The sequence below is a fragment of the Populus alba genome, chromosome 17 (genome assembly GCF_005239225.2).
Source record: "Populus alba chromosome 17, ASM523922v2, whole genome shotgun sequence".
Lineage (NCBI taxonomy): Eukaryota > Viridiplantae > Streptophyta > Magnoliopsida > Malpighiales > Salicaceae > Populus > Populus alba.
Window position 1 is genome coordinate 19,503,872 of NC_133300.1, and position 18,592 is coordinate 19,522,463.

An 18,592-nucleotide genomic window follows, 5' to 3' on the forward strand; every position below is an offset into this window, starting at 1 on the left:
TCCTTTTTAAAACAGGTGTTGAACTCTCACTGTGTTGGTTTTTTCTCAAATAATTAATCTAAATTGATAAATGGTACACGCATTTTTTTCATGGAATTATAAGATCTATCTCAGTCTTGATTTGGGTTTTGATTTCAAAAAACACTTGAAATTAATGATGCAATTTGAATGTTTTTCTCTAAGAAAAAAAATACTAAAATAATATTATTTTGATATAATAAGTTGATTTGGCATAAACCTAGCTTACATCAAGCTCTAAATTCAATGAATTATTGGTTTGTCCAGTCAGGCCGAGCCAACCAACACAAGGTTTAACAAGAGGACAATCAAAAGGAGTGAAGGGACCAGATTGTATATTTTCGAACATGAAGGACTGAGTTATAGTCATGTTTAAAGCCTAGGGACTAAAGAATAGATTATTGTTTATTAATTAAATACAAACAGTCGGTCACCCCGTGAACCCATTTTGCCTTGATCGGCTATTTGTCATCTTGTTTTCAAGCCTTCTGCTTTGTAACTTGTGGGCTCTTTCTATCTTGACATGATCCGTTCCCTTCCCATGTGCTGTCCACCACCACTTGCAACTCCGATTCCAAAAGAAAAGGAAAAACACCATTTACGGTTCACCACCACTTGCAACTCCGATCCCAAAAGAAAAGGAAAAACACCATTTACAGTTCACCTACTAAACACTCAAATTCAAAGCTTGTTGGGGTCTCTCATGGCATGTAAGGTTGAATAATTGATGATGAAATGAGCTAAGGTCACCATAGCTAGCTATGGTGCCATAGACGGGAAGGATCAAATAGATTAATTAAAGTCGAAGGCCTCCAGCCCCGCATACAGTAATGTGACATTAATACTTGCTTTCTTAATTAGTTTTTTCTATTCAAGACTTAGGTATAGATTGGTCGCCTAAATCTATTAGAATATTATTTGGCTCCATACACAGTACGCTCCCACTCATTCACAAGCGTGAACCTCGATCCTTTTTCTTTTTTTTTTTCCTCTCTGACTTCTTGTGTCTTGTCAAGATGACTCTGTCATGTGCTTCATACACGGGACAGGTTGATTTATTGGTGTTGAATGCTCGATGTGATCACCAAGGGCAGTATAGATGTGTTTCATTTATGTATCTTGATTTTCCATTGCACTGATCCAGCGACAAAGTTCTCATGTTCTTGAACCAATTAAACAATGAGACGAGTCTTCTTTTTTTTTCCTGTCAATTGTAGAAACAGTGTCTGCAGATTTAACATTTTTTTACTTTTAATTTCTTTTGTCCTTAATGTTTGATGGTCCTAAAGATTCCAGTCGCATAAGAAAGTGAAATGAGTGCATCCAAATTTCATATTACAGGCTAAATTTGACATAAAGAGGAATATTGCAGAAGTATAAGCTAAGAATTAGCTGTAACATTGTTAGCTGGTGCTTACAGTTTCAAGACAGAAAAAATTGAAACAATAAAGAAAAAGAATAGATGTCCTATTATGTCTCATGTTTTGAAAGTTTGAAAATATAGAGATTCATTCTTTTATATTTGGGTTTGTTTTTAAATTATTTTTTGTCTTGGAATATTAATCAACCAAAAATAACTATAGAGATGACATATATACATAAGATCAAACTTGACAGAAAAGATTAGAAATTTTCCATTAATCTAAATTCAGTTACAATTGTTCAATCACTAGCTATAAGTTTAAGTATAGATTACAGAATACAAAGGTATATGTGTATATATTTATGTATTATATAGAATACATTAGACTCCAACATTAGAGAAGGCAAAATTTAATGCCTTACCCAAATCAACAACTGTTAGATGGTAAAATAAGATCAGGAATCAAGTCAAGGGGCCATGGAATATATGGTTTACCAATATGGTACAGAGAGCAAAAGAAATGGTTAGAAATAGCCCTAGCTTCTTCAAAAACACACCAAATTTACTCCCTCCACCACCTCTTATGGTAACCAGCAAATCTTTTTCCTTCTTATTGTCATCCCACTTGATTAGTCTTCCTGCAGGCTTCATCATTGGCTTGATATTTTTGCTAGGGCAACAACCTTCATCTCCTACACATCCACTTCCCATGAAGCCATCCATTAATTTCCCATTTTCCACATTTTCTCCTAGGTAGAAACAATGCATCAAGATAATGACAATCAAACAAACAACATTTCTTGCTAAGTTCCTCCAAGGATATTGAACTGATGATTTGCTTCCAACGAAGGTTTCCTTTGCAGCACTGATGGTTGTTTCTTTTCCATAACTTTTTGTACTGTCTGCTTTCTCTATGGAGAAGTTACCGGTCACCACCGCTGGATTCAGGTAGATCTTAACAGTCTGTGAAGGGACTAATTGGTGGAAGAATGTCTCAGTTGCTTGGCGAGTTGAAACGAAAAGTCCATGATTAACTTTGATATCCTCCACAACCTCAAAGCTCGGTGAACTAGTCAAATCATCCACATTACTCTCATCTATGTAGGTATCATCATTAGGTTCATCATTGATGAATCCAAGTGAAAAATCATCAGTGTCATTGAATCCCATGCAGTCATCAGCATGTCCATTTTCTCCTGCAAGTAAAGAAAGTTATCATAAAAATAAAAGATCAGTAAAACGAGAGGGAAAAAAACAAAAAACTAAGTAGAGCAATGATTAGATTAAGGGCATGGGAAAATTACCTTGGACTTCATGCTCTTCCCTACCTCTGAAACTTGAAATATTTTCTATTGGCACAATCTTGGTTTCCTCCATAAAACTCTGTCCAAGATGGAGAGAAGGACTGGGTCATATTTCTTTAGCTAGGAGTGAAAATGCTATGCTAATTTTATGCAAAGATAAAAAAAAAAAAAAAAAAAGTAAATACCTTATCCAAGTCATTGTTTGACATTCCAAACCATCTCAAGTTTTCTACCATCCTCTGTGTCTTGAAAGTTTCATCTAGGTCACCAATCTCTATAGACCTACTGCTTGTACTGGGGTCCATCCAATATTTGTCTGCCCATCTAGTGGAGTTCATCATCATGTCACTCAACATATTATGTTGAACATTCTTCCCATCCATGAAAGTGAAATCATGATCGGTAGCGGCGTAGTTTCCACCCCATGTGTCTTGGAAACTAGACTGATTTATCAATTCTTGGGATGCATGAGCTACTGAACGAATTTCTTGCAAAATATCAGTCCGATGAGTGCTTGTGCTTTCTGGCATGGAAGGTTGTTGCGTCACTTTCATGTCGGCGAGTCCAACTTGAGGGAAATCCTCCACTTCCAATGGAGGCAATGTGAATCTGTGTTGCAACCTTGCACATTCTAGTGCCATATTAACCTGCCAAAACCAATGAAATGCACGTAAACACAGCAAGATAAGAGAGAAAAATTTTTGATTTCTTTTAAACTACTCTAAAGGGAAAAAAGATTGAATCTTTGCAGCACATTTTAACATTTTTTCACCACGGTCCATCTGCCAAATTTGCTAGTTTATGTCTATGAAAATCACATTGAATAATTTCTTACCTTTGATGGTGGGTAAGGAATCGTTGAATAACTTGGAAATTGTGAAGGTGACATGCCAAATCCATCCATGGATGGTGCCCATTTTCCATTCCTTGATTCACTGATGTCAAGAGGGGATCCAATGGGACGATAGCTGGTTGAGCAAGTATCTATATTCTTATGCATAGGATAATTTGAGCTCTCAAATTCTTCAGATCTTCCATGATCAGAATATAGCTCAATGCTAGAAGAATGTTCACAAGGCATTCTGTATGTTGTAGACACATAATGCTCTCCGATCTTTGGGATGGTTGTGGTCTTTTTCGACACACGACAAAGTGCATACGCATCCTGCATAAGTTATAATAGGAGAAGTTCACCAATCAAATCATATTCCGATTTTCATTCAATTTAAATATAAATATAAAAAAATGAAGAGAAGGGTGATGAGGAGATGAGGTGCACCTGCAAGCCGGAATTAGTTTCGCATTCGCGTTCGTCCAGGCGATATTCATGCATAACCCAACCTGTTCGAGCTCCATGGGGGGCTCTACCTCTGTAGTAAACTAGGGTTTTCTTCATGCCCACAGCACGCATTTGGGAGTTCACTTTTCTATCCTTCCCTGTGGCCTTCCAGTACCCAGCTTTAGTAGCTCGATTAGTCCTTGATCCATTCGGATACTTGCGGTCTCGAGGACTAAAGAAGTACCACTCTAGATCTTTGCTAGGTAACAATGATTTTCCTACGATTTGTTTCAATAATCAAGTTAAATTCATCACATTTAGATGGAAATTATGTCAAGTGAACAATAATTACTGAAGGATTAAGCATGTTGATTATACTGTTTAAACATGTTCTACTTACACACATGTTAAAACACATTTTCTTTTTAATGATATAAGCATCTAGATGGAAGATTGAAAAAGATAATGGTAGAAAACTAGGAAATATTCCTTTAAAGTAATGCAAACAAAGCATTACATGCATGGAAACTTAGAAATATCTCTTGCCAATGCATTATGTTCCTTTCTTCAAGAGCTTTTTGACTTGGAAATCTTTTGGTAAAACAACTTCCTGTTCACAATAGGAACCCTAAAGATGGAGGGACCATATGGCTTATAGTCCCAAGTACACTTCCTTTTCCTACTAAAAATATATATTTGTTTCGTGTATATTTTATGTTAATAAAATACTTTTACCAATAAAGCATGATCAATGGATTTATAAACATACAAAAAGAAGAAGAAGAATCCCTAAAGAGTGTTTGAACTCATTCCCTGTCTCTTCCTTTGGAAAAGGTATTTGGGTTAGCTTCTTGCACTCACTTTCTTTTCCTTGCATGAAAAAATCAGTATGTTTTGATGGATGAAAGATCAACAAATTGATTCTCATACTATCCAAATTGCTGGGTTTTTTTTTCGACATGGAATGAGGTAAGTTCAAGAAAGCCTGAAAATTAAACTAGGATGTTTTCATAATGGTCTGCCCTAGTAGCAATCAAAGACAATAAAGAGTTAATTACAACAGTACTCATATATATGTGCCAAGGTTACCATACAAAGAAAGAGATAACAAAAAACTACTGTTTATATATTTTCTTTTCTCTCAATATTCTTTACCCTTCTGTTCACTCAATCTTTATTTGGTTCATGTAATTAATGGATCATTCTTTGAAACTGTCAAATTCATGAAGAAGCAACCTTGCTAATGAGGGAGCTAGGGTTTTTTTTTTTGTGTGTGTGTTTTTGAGGACTCAAATTATATAGAAGTGTGATGCCAGAAAAGGAGTGATGAGATGGAGAGGGGAGGATATAATACCTGGTAAATCCCATGGCTCACACTTGTAGAGATCAACTTCAGGGATGATCTCTAATTCAATCTTGTGTCCATTGATCTTTCTTTTGAGGTAGTAAGCAACAAGTTCTTCGTCGGTAGGGTGGAAACGAAAACCGGGAGGCAAAACAGGAGCCATCTCTCTTTGATTTCCTTTAAAACTTATTCTGACCTTGATTAAGAAATATCTATATGGATGTGAAAAATACTACCAGTCTCCTTCTCAAAAAATGAGACCAGCTCTTGTTGGAAATATAATCAACGACTGTACAGCAAGTCTCTGCACGCAATCAAATGTAAGACACAAAGTTAGTCTTGAAATCTACTCTTAAGTAAACAATTGAACAGTAGAAGAAAAATCGAGGATCGTTAATAATTTAGATGTCATGATCATGTACTCTAAAGTACTGTGCATGATCAAGACACACATGGGAGGGAGGGAGATGTGACCTTAACTAGGCAGAAGAAGACCTAAAGGCAAGCCAGAGAAGATGGCTAGCTATCTAGCTAGAGAGCTAAGATCACCACAAGCTGGAGGGAGAGCGAAAATGAGGGAACTGGATGGGGGTTTGATATAAGAACAAAAAGAGGAGAAGAAAAAGCAAAAGGAGGTGCTGTTTTGCCACATCAAACCCTTTTCAATTGTTTTTTCCTATCAAATGATTCTTGTTATCTTTCAATTCAAGCTAATTCAACTCTCTCAATCTCTCCAATTATCCCATGCTTCGTCCTTGTCCTTTCTCGGAATCTCAACTCCACATGACAGTATACCTATAGTTTGATGCATTGCCACCCTTTTCATGTTGGATAAGTATCTACTGTTATACCTTAACGAAAAACTGTCCCAATCGAATTTCGGCTACATTTCTTGACTGAAAATGTTGTCTGGTTTCACATGCTTATTTCCTTGTTAGGTCCTTGTAAAATGTGCCACGCTGTATTACCTCTTTAATTAAACTACTTCATGATCCAATGTGCTTCGTAAATTGCTAGAATCAATTCTTGTCGACGAAAAGTTGTGTTAAAGTTTGTGATGTAATCTCCCTTTGTGAAAAGGGACATGCATGGTGGGGTTTCTCCTCTTTCTGTCTTCTCCATTCAGATTGTTGTACAAGAAATCCACAGCACAATTAAAGGAAGGTGATATTACTCTTTTAATGGAGATTTAAGACACTGATCTTGACGAGATGGATTCATATATAAGCAGACATGCAACTTGTTCATCCACGTTCCCTTTTCGGACCACCTCTGATCTGTCAGGAAGGAAGAGTATTAATTAATTTGTAGCAAACTTAATTACTAGCCGAAACAAATGACTACATTTACTTGTAAATCGATTGGTATATATTTATTTTTAAAAGACGAGCAAGCAAACGAATGCTCTAGCAAATAAATTAGGCTATTAGTAATTTATAGAGTAGTTTTTTATTAATATCTCAAGATATAAAAGACGAGACAGTAATAAAGTTGGTAAAAAAAGTCACCAAGAAAGAGAGAGATTACCAGCCAAGTAGCATCTAAAACATCTCTTTGTTAAGAGTTTTCAATGAATTAAATACACTAATTAAATGTTATTTTGTTTTTTGTTATTCGAGGTGTATCTTCTATGTAAGATGTGTTTTTATTTTATTTTATTGTGTTATGTGTTTTTAAAAAATGGGAGATTGATGGCTTCAATCTGCTGGTCTCCAACACCTTCAAAATAACACATCTTACAAGTAATTATTCGTTCGAGAGACCCTCTTGAATATAATATCACTTTCACAATATGCATTATTACTTCTAGGAAGGATATATATAGTTGATTTGGGTTTAGATTTATAATTATAACCAACTTAATTTCTAATATTTTATAAATTATTTATCTAATTTATTCAAAAAAAGTGGACCCGAGTGAGCTGGAATAATTTTTTTTTTATGAATATTACAAATATTCATTGAGTTAGACATATAAAATTATTTATTCTTTGATACTTTACTAGTTATATTCCCACATGCAATCTCCATCACAAGAAAGCAAAATCAATCCAGTGATAAAAAAAGAAGTTACTATGTATATAAAAAATAAAATTAATGCAAAGTTCTCTAATTTTTTATTAATATTTTTAGTTAGTTACTGAGAAAAATATTATTTATATCAAGAATTTTCTAATGTTGCTTATTATATGAATTGGATCAAGTTAAGCAGGTTTCAAACGTCCCAACCCACACCAAATCCGTGATATCAATTTATTAAAAAAAATTATTCATTGTCATTTATAATATTATATTAACTACTTTAACATGTTGGATCTTGTTCAATAATATAAATAAATACTTAGATTTCTTCCAACAACCCTACATTAGATAATGCATTATGTTTAATTAGAGTACACACATCAATCAAATTGAAAAATCACAACAATGACTATATATCAATAAAGAGCATTTATTTAATATAAAAAAATAGTTAATCAAGTAGATTGAAATGCTTTAATCATAATAAATGAGAAAGATGAAGAAAAAGAAATAAAAATAAAAATAAATTTATTTTTAAAATAGTTTTGGAAAGAATTTTTGTCATATTAAAATAAAAATGATTCAGAAACATATATATTTTTTTATCTCTTAAGTATCTTCATCTCTTTAATCTCAAGATAATAAATAGACAGAACATAAATATGTAGCTTTTTTCTTGGATTAGCTTGAGGATCGAAGCTGGAACTTTACCACCTGCAGGCCATTCCCTAGCTGCCAAGCTTGCAGAAAATTTAGACTGGTCCCATATGACCGATTGGCTGGGGTCCAGAAGGGGGTCATGTGGGGCCAGCCTTTGCCACGTGAAGAAAAGGATCCACGTGGCAAAATGGGATCACTTGTAGCCTTCCTGATTCTTTTTTGCAAGTGTTGACAAATGATTCTCCTCTCCCATGCATGCTTTCTTTTCCTTCACACCAATCATTCTTTTGGTTCTTTTCCTCCTTTTTGGGCTTTAATTATTTATGATTTACTCTTCTTCCTTGTCTTTTTCATTTACTTGTTTCTTCTTCAAAAATAAGTTTTTTTTTATTTTATTTTTTCCTTTAATTTTGTTTCTTATAAAGAAAAAAGAAAAATTAATAAAAGAAGGATGTAGTTTTTCCCCTTAATTTAGCATTAGAAACTACAAATTAAGGAAAGACGACCCAAGAGTCACTAAATCATCTAATAAATTAAAAAAAATCAACACAATCAATCAACCTATAGAAATATATATCCAGTCAAGCTCTTAAAAAAGGAGTCAATATCGGGTAGCTCTTCCATCAAAGCTGAGTAAAGAAAGAGGAAAAGAGAGAGAAAGAAAAAGAACATGAGTCCAAATATCTCAAGACTTGATGAATTTATTACCTGATTATTCTTTATTCTTTTCTTCCATAGAAGCTGGTTATAGTTATTATAATAAATTAGATTTTGATGGCTTGAAGGATTATTAATTTTAAAATTTATAAAATTAATTGAGATATGTGTAAGTTGATTCATAATAATAATAAATTGGATTTTAAAGTATTTTTAATTGAACAATTATTGGGTGGAAAGAAATGTCGTCTATGATTTAAAAAAAGAAAAAGAAAAAAAGAGGTATGAAAACATTCATATATATATCAATATAGAATGATCCGGAAATTTATCATTAATCTATTGCTAAAGAAGAAATGGTCCATAAATAATTAATTTCTTTTATAATTAATGCAATTTAAAAAAAAAATGAATTCTGTAATAAATTACTATTGCCGAAAGGAAACAGCACTATGCTCTCTTTTTCGGTCTCTCGTTCTCTCTCACTTCACATGAATCAAGAGCCGGAAAGTGGAAAGGAAAAAATAAATTATTTAATATATTATATGTGTTTATTTCTCAAGTGGGAAAGCAATCTGTTGTTTCTTGGACCAATCTCCAAAAGAAGAAGAAAGAAAAAAGGAATAAACATTTTTATTAGACTAAAATTCTTATTTATTCAAACATTCAAAACTTAATTTGCGGTTGAATTAAATTTTTGGTAAGCCATATTAGGTGAAATTTGGTCTTGTTTAGTTAAACAATCTAATCATTAATTTAGCTCGATAAATCTTTCTAATGAATTGTATTAAATTAAGATTTACAAAAAGATCTTAAAGTTACATGTTGTAGTACACTAGCTTCCGATAATTTTTTAACAAAAGAAAAATTGAATATTTAGGTTTTTTTCAATGTGTTTTTGAATATAAAAAAAATTGTAATCACAAATCAAAATATTTATACACATATCTAATTAAATAAATTGATTTTTATCAAAATATAACTAAAATTAAAATATCTAAACTTGCAACATGGGCTATTCACTCAACTATGTCTAGCAATTTTATTTTTTAGAATAATTATTTTTGTTCAATTAAATGATTATCAAAGCCAATAAAAAGTTTAAAAAAAAAAGTCATTAATAAAAATAAATTGAATAAAATTATGAACTCAACAATCAAACAAATCACTATTAAATGAAAATTAAAAAAAATAAAAAAAATTATATATTAGTTAACGTATGTTAACTTACTAACTCTGTGATCATGAGCATATAATTAAAATAAAATCATAAATAAAAAAGTAAAAAAAAACATGAAAATCAATTTCAAAAAAATATATATATGTTAAAAGATGCTAGGCATTCACTCGTTAGCTAGCGTATGTTTAGCATGTGCCAACAACCCTTTTTTATTTTTTTATATATATATATATATATATATATATATATAAAAAAAAAGAGCTCCTTATCTCTCATGAAATCAACAAAATAACCAAGATAAAACGACCAAAAATTTCCTTAAAAAAAAGCTTTATGTTTTTCTTATCTCAAGGTTATTCATGTAATTTTTTGTACATCAAAAAATAAAATCTTAATAAAGCTAATTATTATAAAAAAAAATCATTGTGAAAATATCAAAATACCTTTATCCAGCAGTGAATATGATAAATTTTTAGGAGTAATTTATAAATAAATAAATAAAGACAAAACACCCCTTAGAACCACCTTTAAAATCTTGATTCCAAGGGTAAAGAAATCGTTTCACTATACATAATATATGTGTAAAGACAAATACAACACGTGGTAATGATAAATGGATCCTATAAATTTACAAAAATACTATCAATAGCTAGGCATTTGATTGGGGAAACATTGTCGACTATTCATATTATTTTTCGCACACGTTTTAATTTTACTTTTAGTTATAATTGGAAAAGAATCACTCCACCTAGAGCTCAAACTATTGGACAAGGAAAATGGTTATGCCATACTAATTCTCTTACAGGAAGCATAATTTTGAATATGATGAAAGGAAATTCAAGAGAATAATGTAACCGTTGAAGATGAAACTCCGCAAACTATATGTTGTCTGTGTTCAAATGGTGTCTAACCTTGGCCATTCTATGTAAAATAGGAACTCTAATGTGATGTTTGGTTGTCGTGATGACACAAAGATAATTGGGATAGAGAAGAAGACATGTTCTTTGTGCTTTTTGTTTTGAAACGATTAAAAATCACTTTGAAAATGCATGTTTTTTGCCCTATATATTTGTTTTTTGAGTTCTGAAACACTAGGAAAATGAAACCTAAAGATCAAGCTTGTACCAACATCCCTATAGAAGTGTGAGAGAAGCTTTTTATTGATGACTGTACAGAGGATGGCTTAGACAAGAGAGTTCTTAAAGACTATATGGAGCTTTAACTACATGAAAATTTCCACCTCTTGTGCAAAAACTTCATCTTGCAAAATAACTTGACAACATACCCACTCTAGGATCTGTACAGAGCTCACAGAGAAGGATCCTTGGCGAAATCATACAAGTTCTGCCCTTTTCATTGTGAGAACCAATGTAAAGTAAACATATAATAAAGAGTAAGCAAAGATTAGCTCTTTGTCAGATTTTGGTTTGATTTATTGTATCCTTCAATGCCGTATTTCTGGTATACAATAGCTTGATTCTCCTCCCACCATCGTTCTGCTTCTTTCTCGGCGAAACGTTTACGGCTGCAAAACATGATCAAGCATAAATGATTAGTAAGAAATCTTGTATCTAATCAATGGTGATGTTGTTAATGATTAAGTTGACAGAAAAATCACCTAAACCTGACTCGCTTCAGACCCTTCACTCCACTCGGCAAAAATGTAAATGTTATATATACACCAGGTTCATATTGTTCGACCCATTCATGCTTCGACGCTTTAGTTCCATTTCGTCGAGGTTCAGTCGTCGTGTCATGTAAATCTTCCTCTGGTCTGCTATCTTCATGGCACAACTCTCTTCCATCCATGGACTTTAACGTATTGGAAAACACAGTAGGAGAGTTAGATAAGCTGTCTACCTTGCTGTCTTTTGGAAATCTAACTTCAAGAGGCAAATGAGTTGACGGAAACACGGCAAATCCACCAGAAAGTGTAGGGGTATCGGTATAGTCAGGTCTAGTCTGAGGCTGGTACGGATCCACACCATCTTTTGCTTCTTTCCTAACTGAGACTTTATCTGACATTGCATGAAGCTGCACCAATAATTATCATTCATTTGTTTAGTTTAACACTTAAAAGGGACCAACCGCAACTTAAAGAGAATTACCCTTAATGCCAAAGCTTTTATTATCTCATTTGCTGCTTTACGCTTAGCTGCTTCCTCCCTGGCCAGTAACCAAGTTTTCTCTATAGTTAGTTGACATTCTTCAATCTTCTGGCTTCCAGTTTGACATTGCATCTCGAGGCTCCTAGCCTATTAAAAACAAAAGAACTCTGAAGAGATGAACATAGTATATTCAAGCCAAAAGCATTTTACAGAATCAGCTTAAGTTATATATGGAATTCTGCTAAAACAATACTGCTTCTGGTTTGCTCATGACAGAAAACAAAACGATTCAATTGTAATTGCTTCTCCCCTAACCTCTCCTCTCTCAAAATCCATGGAGAAGCCTCTAAAAATCGTTTTTACTGTAAGTAGGAACAAATGCTTAAGCATTTGATGAGTCCCATGTCACAGGTATGGTACTGAAGTAGAGGCAATTTTGACAGCATTTTACTTCATAATAAGATCGATGCTATGGAAGTTCACATATAGAAATGACCGTACAGAAAAGTCTTTTGCTTCACCAATAAAATCAGTTTAGCCATCATGATATTGAGAACATAAGCAGCATAGCACTCTCGAGTACGAAGGAAAGCTCCTAACCTAATTCATATATACATCGAATATTGATACACACCACAGGTAATGCTTACATGAAGAAGTGATAAGAAACTCAAGGCATTTGCTAACTGAAACAAAAACAGTCAGCAAGGAAAGAAGAAATGGAGTAATGCTGATGGCAAAGGCTAACATTTTTGCTTAACAGTTCAATCACATCCAATGATGTGTAGACCAGTTGAAGCGCGAATGCTTCCATGCATGTGTGTGATGAAGAAAGTTAGTGTGGCCAAATGAGGGGCAAAAAAACATCATCAAGATAAGCAATTAAATTTTAAAGCTAAAATGGAGTCATTACCTGTGCTCTTAGCCTCTTAACTTCTTCAATTAACATCTTTTTTGAATCACTCAATTCTTCTTCTAGATTCAAGGAACTGGAAATGGAAGATTTTGATTCCAGAGGAAGTTCAGAATTCTTTATGTAGCATGATTCAAATATAGCAGGACATGACACTTGTCCCCATTGTGGCAATCCAGCTGAAATAGAATAGGCAGTTTCTAAATGTTGCTGCTTTTCCCCTTGGTTTCTCGGGGTGTTCCTTTCACCAGGTCGGATTTCCAGAGATGGCTGGCTCATTAACTGTAAACGATGCCCTGGAGGGGTTGCTCTGCCCCTTTCTTCCTTTTCATCTGATAAGGCCTTCTTCTGTTGGGACAGCAGCTTCTTGGAACCAAGATTTTCTAGTTTTGACACTCCACCTGGATGTGTGATATTCTGCATGCTGTAAAAACAAGAATCACAGACTCTAGAAGGCTTGCTTTTGTTAGGTGCCAAAGATGCATTCATGACCTTCTTGCTGCTACAACCTCGGCAGAACAGAAGACCACAATTATAACAGTTATGCTTCTTCCTTGTGAAACCAAAGGGCATTCTACAGCCTTTACAAGCTGATTGATCACTAACAGAGATAGATTTGTGCAAGCAGATTGCAGCAGTTAAATTTGACCCGCAAGCTATGCTTTGAACTTGCATATCTCTCAGAGCCTCAACCAAAGTTGGAGAGTTTCTATCTTCTACATTGCCTAATCCTAATTGTCCATTTGTCCCCTTCCCCCATGTATATAAACTTCCACTCGATGTCAATGCAGCAACATGGTATGACCCTGACGATATCTCCTTAACAAACTCCTCTTTAAGCTTTCCTTCAACAATTGCAATCGATTTATCCTTGGCCTGTGGATTCCCCAACTGTCCATGCACTGAGCTTCCCATTGTATAGACCTTCCCTGTATTGGTAAGTGCAACGGTCAGCATTCTTCCACAAGAAACTTGAGCAAAATCAAGTTCCACAAGCTGTGCGACACATGTTGGTAGAAGCTTTTTCTCCAGGTCAGCATGCCCCAGCCTCCCTTTATCACCATCTCCCCACGTAAATAATTTCCCACCAACACCATTAAACTTGAACCGGTCAACAATTATGTCCACAATAGCAGCAGTGTGCCATGATCCACATGCAACGGATTTTACCAACAAACCTTTAAGAGATTCAACTTCTTTGGGTTGAGAAAAACTTAGAAGATTCCCATGACCAAGAACCCCAAAAGATCCATCCCCATATGTAAATAACTGCCCTGATGAGGACACAATCGCTGTATGCCAGTCCCCACAAGCAACATTCAGTATACAGACACCAGTCAATGGACCTGAAATTCGACGTGGTAACCACTGGCTTCTACTTCTCTCCTCGCACCACAAATTTGCACCATATTTATTCTCACCCCATGCATACAGTTCACCGGAATCTGTCAAAGCACAAGTTTGATATTCACCACAAGCAACAGATTTCACATGGACACCATCTAAGGATTCAACCATTTTTGGAGAGCTCACATCCATGTCAACTTTATGCCCAAGCTTCCCGCGACTTCCTTCACCCCAGCAGAAAACTTCCCCTCGTTTGGTGATTAAGGCAGCATGTTTCCTACCTAAAGATATATTTGTTACGTCTAACATCACGGTGGATTCCAACAATTTTGGCAATAAAGCATCCACTTGCTTTGTATTGTGGTAACCGAACTGGTTGTCCACACACCCTATATTTCCTACTTCTACTCCTTCTCCCCAGATTAGAACATCCTTTAGGATGTCTTTTTTCTCTGTTCGTGGAGATCCATGATTCAAACCAATAAGTCTATGACATGTATTCTTTGGGAACTCTGAGAAAGCAGTCTCAGATCCATTCTTCTTGAGATTTTGTGGTTCAACATTTGGTATGTACGAAACTAACAAATCCTCCACATTTTGCATCTGGGGAAGACTTGATCCTGAGAAAGAAAGGCTATCAGAAGAAAGAGACAATCCATCGGAAATACCCCTATCTGAAAGTGACGGCGTAGGACTTCCGCTTAAGCTACGCACCTGCAATATATTTTACATAAAACACAAGCAAAAATGAAACTTGTCAGTAAAGACTGTAATATTTTCATATTTTCAGTTGCAATTGTAACGAGGAGGAAAACAAGAGTATGAAACTTCTCCAAAGAAAGAGCAGTATTTAGCCGTCATAATAGGATAGACCAAATCAATTTTCAGCACCATATAATTAGCATCATAATTAGGTTTTTATATCATGATAAATTTGGAGTTTGGAAACTGCAGGGGACACAAGAACAGGTTAACACACAATAAGCAAAGTAATTACCACCTACAGACAAAAGCAATCAAGTACTTCAGAGAATTACTAGTCTATGTTCAAATCTCAATTGTTTCACATTGAGAGTTTTGTTTTCATTAATTACCCCAAAACGACAGAATAGGCCACTGCAACTTTCTTACATTTCAGAACAGAAGCTCAATTGATTAGGCAATTTAACATCGTCAATATCCTCTGAGCACTAGTGACGTTTTCATGAAACCAACATTTTGGAAGATAAAAAAGCTCTTTTATTTGTGTAAGAAACCACAAGAAAAAGGGATGTTAAAACCTGTGACAATTCAGTGTCATCCTCCAGAATTCCTAGATTGTGCTTTCTTCTGATAAACCCAGCTGGGCTATTTACACAACTTTGTGCTCCTCTGTGGTTCTTCAGGACACAAATAGGCCTAGAACGGTGACACCTGGATATCACTGCCCTTAAGCCTATAAACCAAGAATCAGCCTGCGCTTTGTCCTTACATATCTATGTGAAAAATAATGGATAAAAACAATTAATGAACCCATGAATCTTAACCAGAAGTGATCTGTTCATAACAAAACTCAAACTCAGGAGTTACCAGATCAAGCGAGCGTGCGCGATCACCATTTGTATAGATAAGTGAAAACGATTGATTCTCCTTATCTGGTTGAAGCTGCCTCTGAAAATAGAAATGTGAGAAGTGAAATCACCATCCATAGAAACAGTAAAAGGGCATCAACTTCAACTAGATACAGATAAAGGGATACAGCTTGATATCAGAGCATCCTTGGATACGTACAGTCCTCTGCCCAGTAACAATCTTTACAACTAAGCTTAATCTCAATTGTTTCTCCTCCTGTCCAGAATACCAAATCAAATACTTCTCGTCCTGAAACGCAAAATCAAAACAATTCTTTCGATCATTTTATCATAAAAAACCAGAGCAGAAACAGCAATGCACCTCAACATGTAACGAAATAATAATCGAATATTGGTTATTCTAACACCAGGAAGGACGAATATTTGTTTGATCAAGTAGAGAGATCCACTGAACCAAAATTATTCAGTAAAAATAACCAATTATGCTGGATTTATGCATCCATACAGCTGATCGAATTCTCCCACTAATTGCCAACTTTATTCCATATAAAGCTTACATACCGTGGAAAGCCTGAACGGACAGAATTTGAGTTTCCCTCTTCTTCCACACTTCAGGAGATGTGCACCCTTCTTCATAGCCAGGATTGCCTGCACGTCATTGCATGGAATCATTAACGATCTTGAATCCCAATAAAAAAAAGAAAAAAAAAAAAGAAGAAAGAAAGAAAGGAAAGTTACAAAAAAAATAAAGAAAAAGGATGAAACCAACCACTACAGTCCGAGTCAGTGTCTATCAAATTCATAAGTACACGGTTCAATAATGTATCGGAAATCTTTAAAAAAAATTATTTTGGCATCACCCTTTTTGCATAATTTGGTGAGTTCAAAGAAATATATGATTCTAAATTCTAATTCTTACACTGATAAAGAGCTAAAGAGCAAAATTAAAACAAATATTGAAACTTTATAGCAAGGTGATTGATTATAAGCCATCAACAACTCCACATTAAAAAAAATTCAAATCAAGAATTGAGTGGAAAAAAGAAAATGAGGGTGAATAATCAAAATCCATTGAGAGCCTTAAGGCCAAACACTGCAGAAACTGCAAAAATATTTGTATCTAAACAATGTGTCTGCTTAAAATTATACAGTGACTAACACAGAGAAAGAGGAGAAGAAGAACAAATGACATGAATGCCAAATAGGCAAAAATTAGTCTCTTTTCCATCTATAACAGAAGAATTACACATAAATAGCCTCCTTTATGATACCCCATTTAGGAAATCACCATAGAATGTAACAGAAAATACATGAAACACAAAATCAAGAAAATGTAACCAAACCAAACAAAACCTAGAAAGATAGATAGAGAAGAGAAAGACCTGCTCAACAGTTCTGTCAAAAGGGACTGTAGTTAAGGATTCTTCCCCCATTTTCAGGCAGAGAATTTCATGCACTACTAAACCACAGAAACACACGGAGAGGAAGAATAATAATCAAGAAAGAGACAGGAGAAGCAGAGTGAGAGACAAGAGCAAGCAGTAGCAGATACTACAGGGTGAACAAGAAGAAGAATGTCCCTATAACACTGGCTGGCTGGCCTGCACTCACAGACACCACTGTCAGCAACTTAAACTATTATAAAAAGAAAGAAGGGAGGGAGGAATGCTTCTCTCTCTGTGTGTAAGAAAATGTAAGAAGAGAGACATACACAAAGAGATAATGCCACAAGGATGTTCTTGTTCTGTAGCAGAAAATAATAATAATAATAATAATAATAATATTAGTGTAGTTTGCTACTTTGCTTTGCTTTGTTACAGTGTCTGTCAATCAGTTGTTTCTTTCTTCCATTACTGTTTTTGTTCACTTTGTAAGTCGTGCAGAGAGACAGAAACGGAGACAGAGAGAGAGAAAGATGGGGTCTTAATATCTTAATATATGCTAATTGCACGTGTACACCGTAACACTTGCACTTTCTATTTTCTTTCTTCCCTTGCTCTTTTCGCTTTGTAAATTCTTAATTATTTTTATGTTTTTTTAATTAAATCCTAAATTCGAAGTCATGATGGAGTATGCTCTGTCTTTGATTAGTATCTTACTACACATAAAAACAAAATAGATACGAAAATGATATAACCGTGTTTAATTAGAGTAATAAAAATAAAAATAAAAATTAATTCTTTTTATTATCGATATTAGCACAAATGTATATGCTCTTTTGACCTTTTCTCTCAGCTTTTTTTTTGTGCCTTTCAATTCTCTGTCTTCTTTAGGACTAGGAGCATGTAAACCAAGTGGTGAAAAGAAAGGAAACGAAAAAGAAGACGAAGAACAATTCTTTATCTACTTTTTATGGAAATTGCATTGGTTTAGGTCAAATTTCGATTTAACATGAAATTATGTTCTGGTTAATTAATTGGCATTCAATGTAGCGATTAAAGAGGTAAAATCTTTATTATTCCCATTATTATTTCCAACATAACTAATGAAAGCGTTGAGAATATATACATGCACATATGTTATGGCCAAAAGTCACCAGCTAGAACAGTGTCACATGGAGACTGGAGAGATAGGCACCAAAATTAGCTGGAGAAAGGCAGCCATTGTTGCTGAGGTTAGAGAGACAGCCAGCCCAAGTAGAGAGAAACCAGGGATTTGCTCGTGATGTCAACGAATTCTCTACGGGATTTCTGAAGAAAAACGACTGTGTACTCTTCCTGTTCTCCCGTCCCTGACTTTCAAGGTTTGTTGTACAACGAGGTCAGCTATTCTCTGGACACTCTGACGCCTGTGCTGTAACTTCCATGTACGTAGGACCATTTACT

At 34.6% G+C, this 18,592-nt stretch overlaps 2 protein-coding genes across 3 annotated transcripts; both read right to left on the reverse strand.

Moving 5' to 3' along the window:
- Positions 1–1,718: 1,718 nt before the first annotated feature.
- Positions 1,719–5,891, reverse strand: LOC118031777 (NAC domain-containing protein 54). Its single transcript, XM_035036271.2, has 7 exons — positions 5,784–5,891; positions 5,319–5,613; positions 3,965–4,242; positions 3,521–3,850; positions 2,871–3,332; positions 2,686–2,764; positions 1,719–2,577 (listed from the first exon to the last, which is right to left on the reverse strand). Exons 2-7 carry the CDS (start codon positions 5,470–5,472, stop codon positions 1,844–1,846), a joined length of 2,037 nt encoding a protein of 678 aa, XP_034892162.1. The 5' UTR covers positions 5,473–5,613; positions 5,784–5,891; the 3' UTR covers positions 1,719–1,843.
- A 5,075-nt stretch (positions 5,892–10,966) lies between these two features.
- On the reverse strand, positions 10,967–17,627 carry LOC118031771 (PH, RCC1 and FYVE domains-containing protein 1). Of its 2 annotated transcripts, XM_035036264.2 has the most exons (10): positions 17,479–17,627; positions 17,150–17,368; positions 16,329–16,415; positions 15,967–16,056; positions 15,766–15,846; positions 15,477–15,671; positions 12,850–14,910; positions 11,937–12,083; positions 11,447–11,862; positions 10,967–11,353 (listed from the first exon to the last, which is right to left on the reverse strand). In XM_035036264.2, exons 2-10 carry the CDS (start codon positions 17,198–17,200, stop codon positions 11,233–11,235), a joined length of 3,249 nt encoding a protein of 1,082 aa, XP_034892155.1. In that variant the 5' UTR covers positions 17,201–17,368; positions 17,479–17,627; the 3' UTR covers positions 10,967–11,232. The 2 variants fall into 2 exon arrangements, with proteins under 2 accessions (XP_034892155.1, XP_034892154.1); XM_035036263.2 differs by lacking the exon at positions 17,479–17,627 and having other exon boundaries at positions 17,150–17,454.
- Positions 17,628–18,592: the final 965 nt, after the last annotated feature.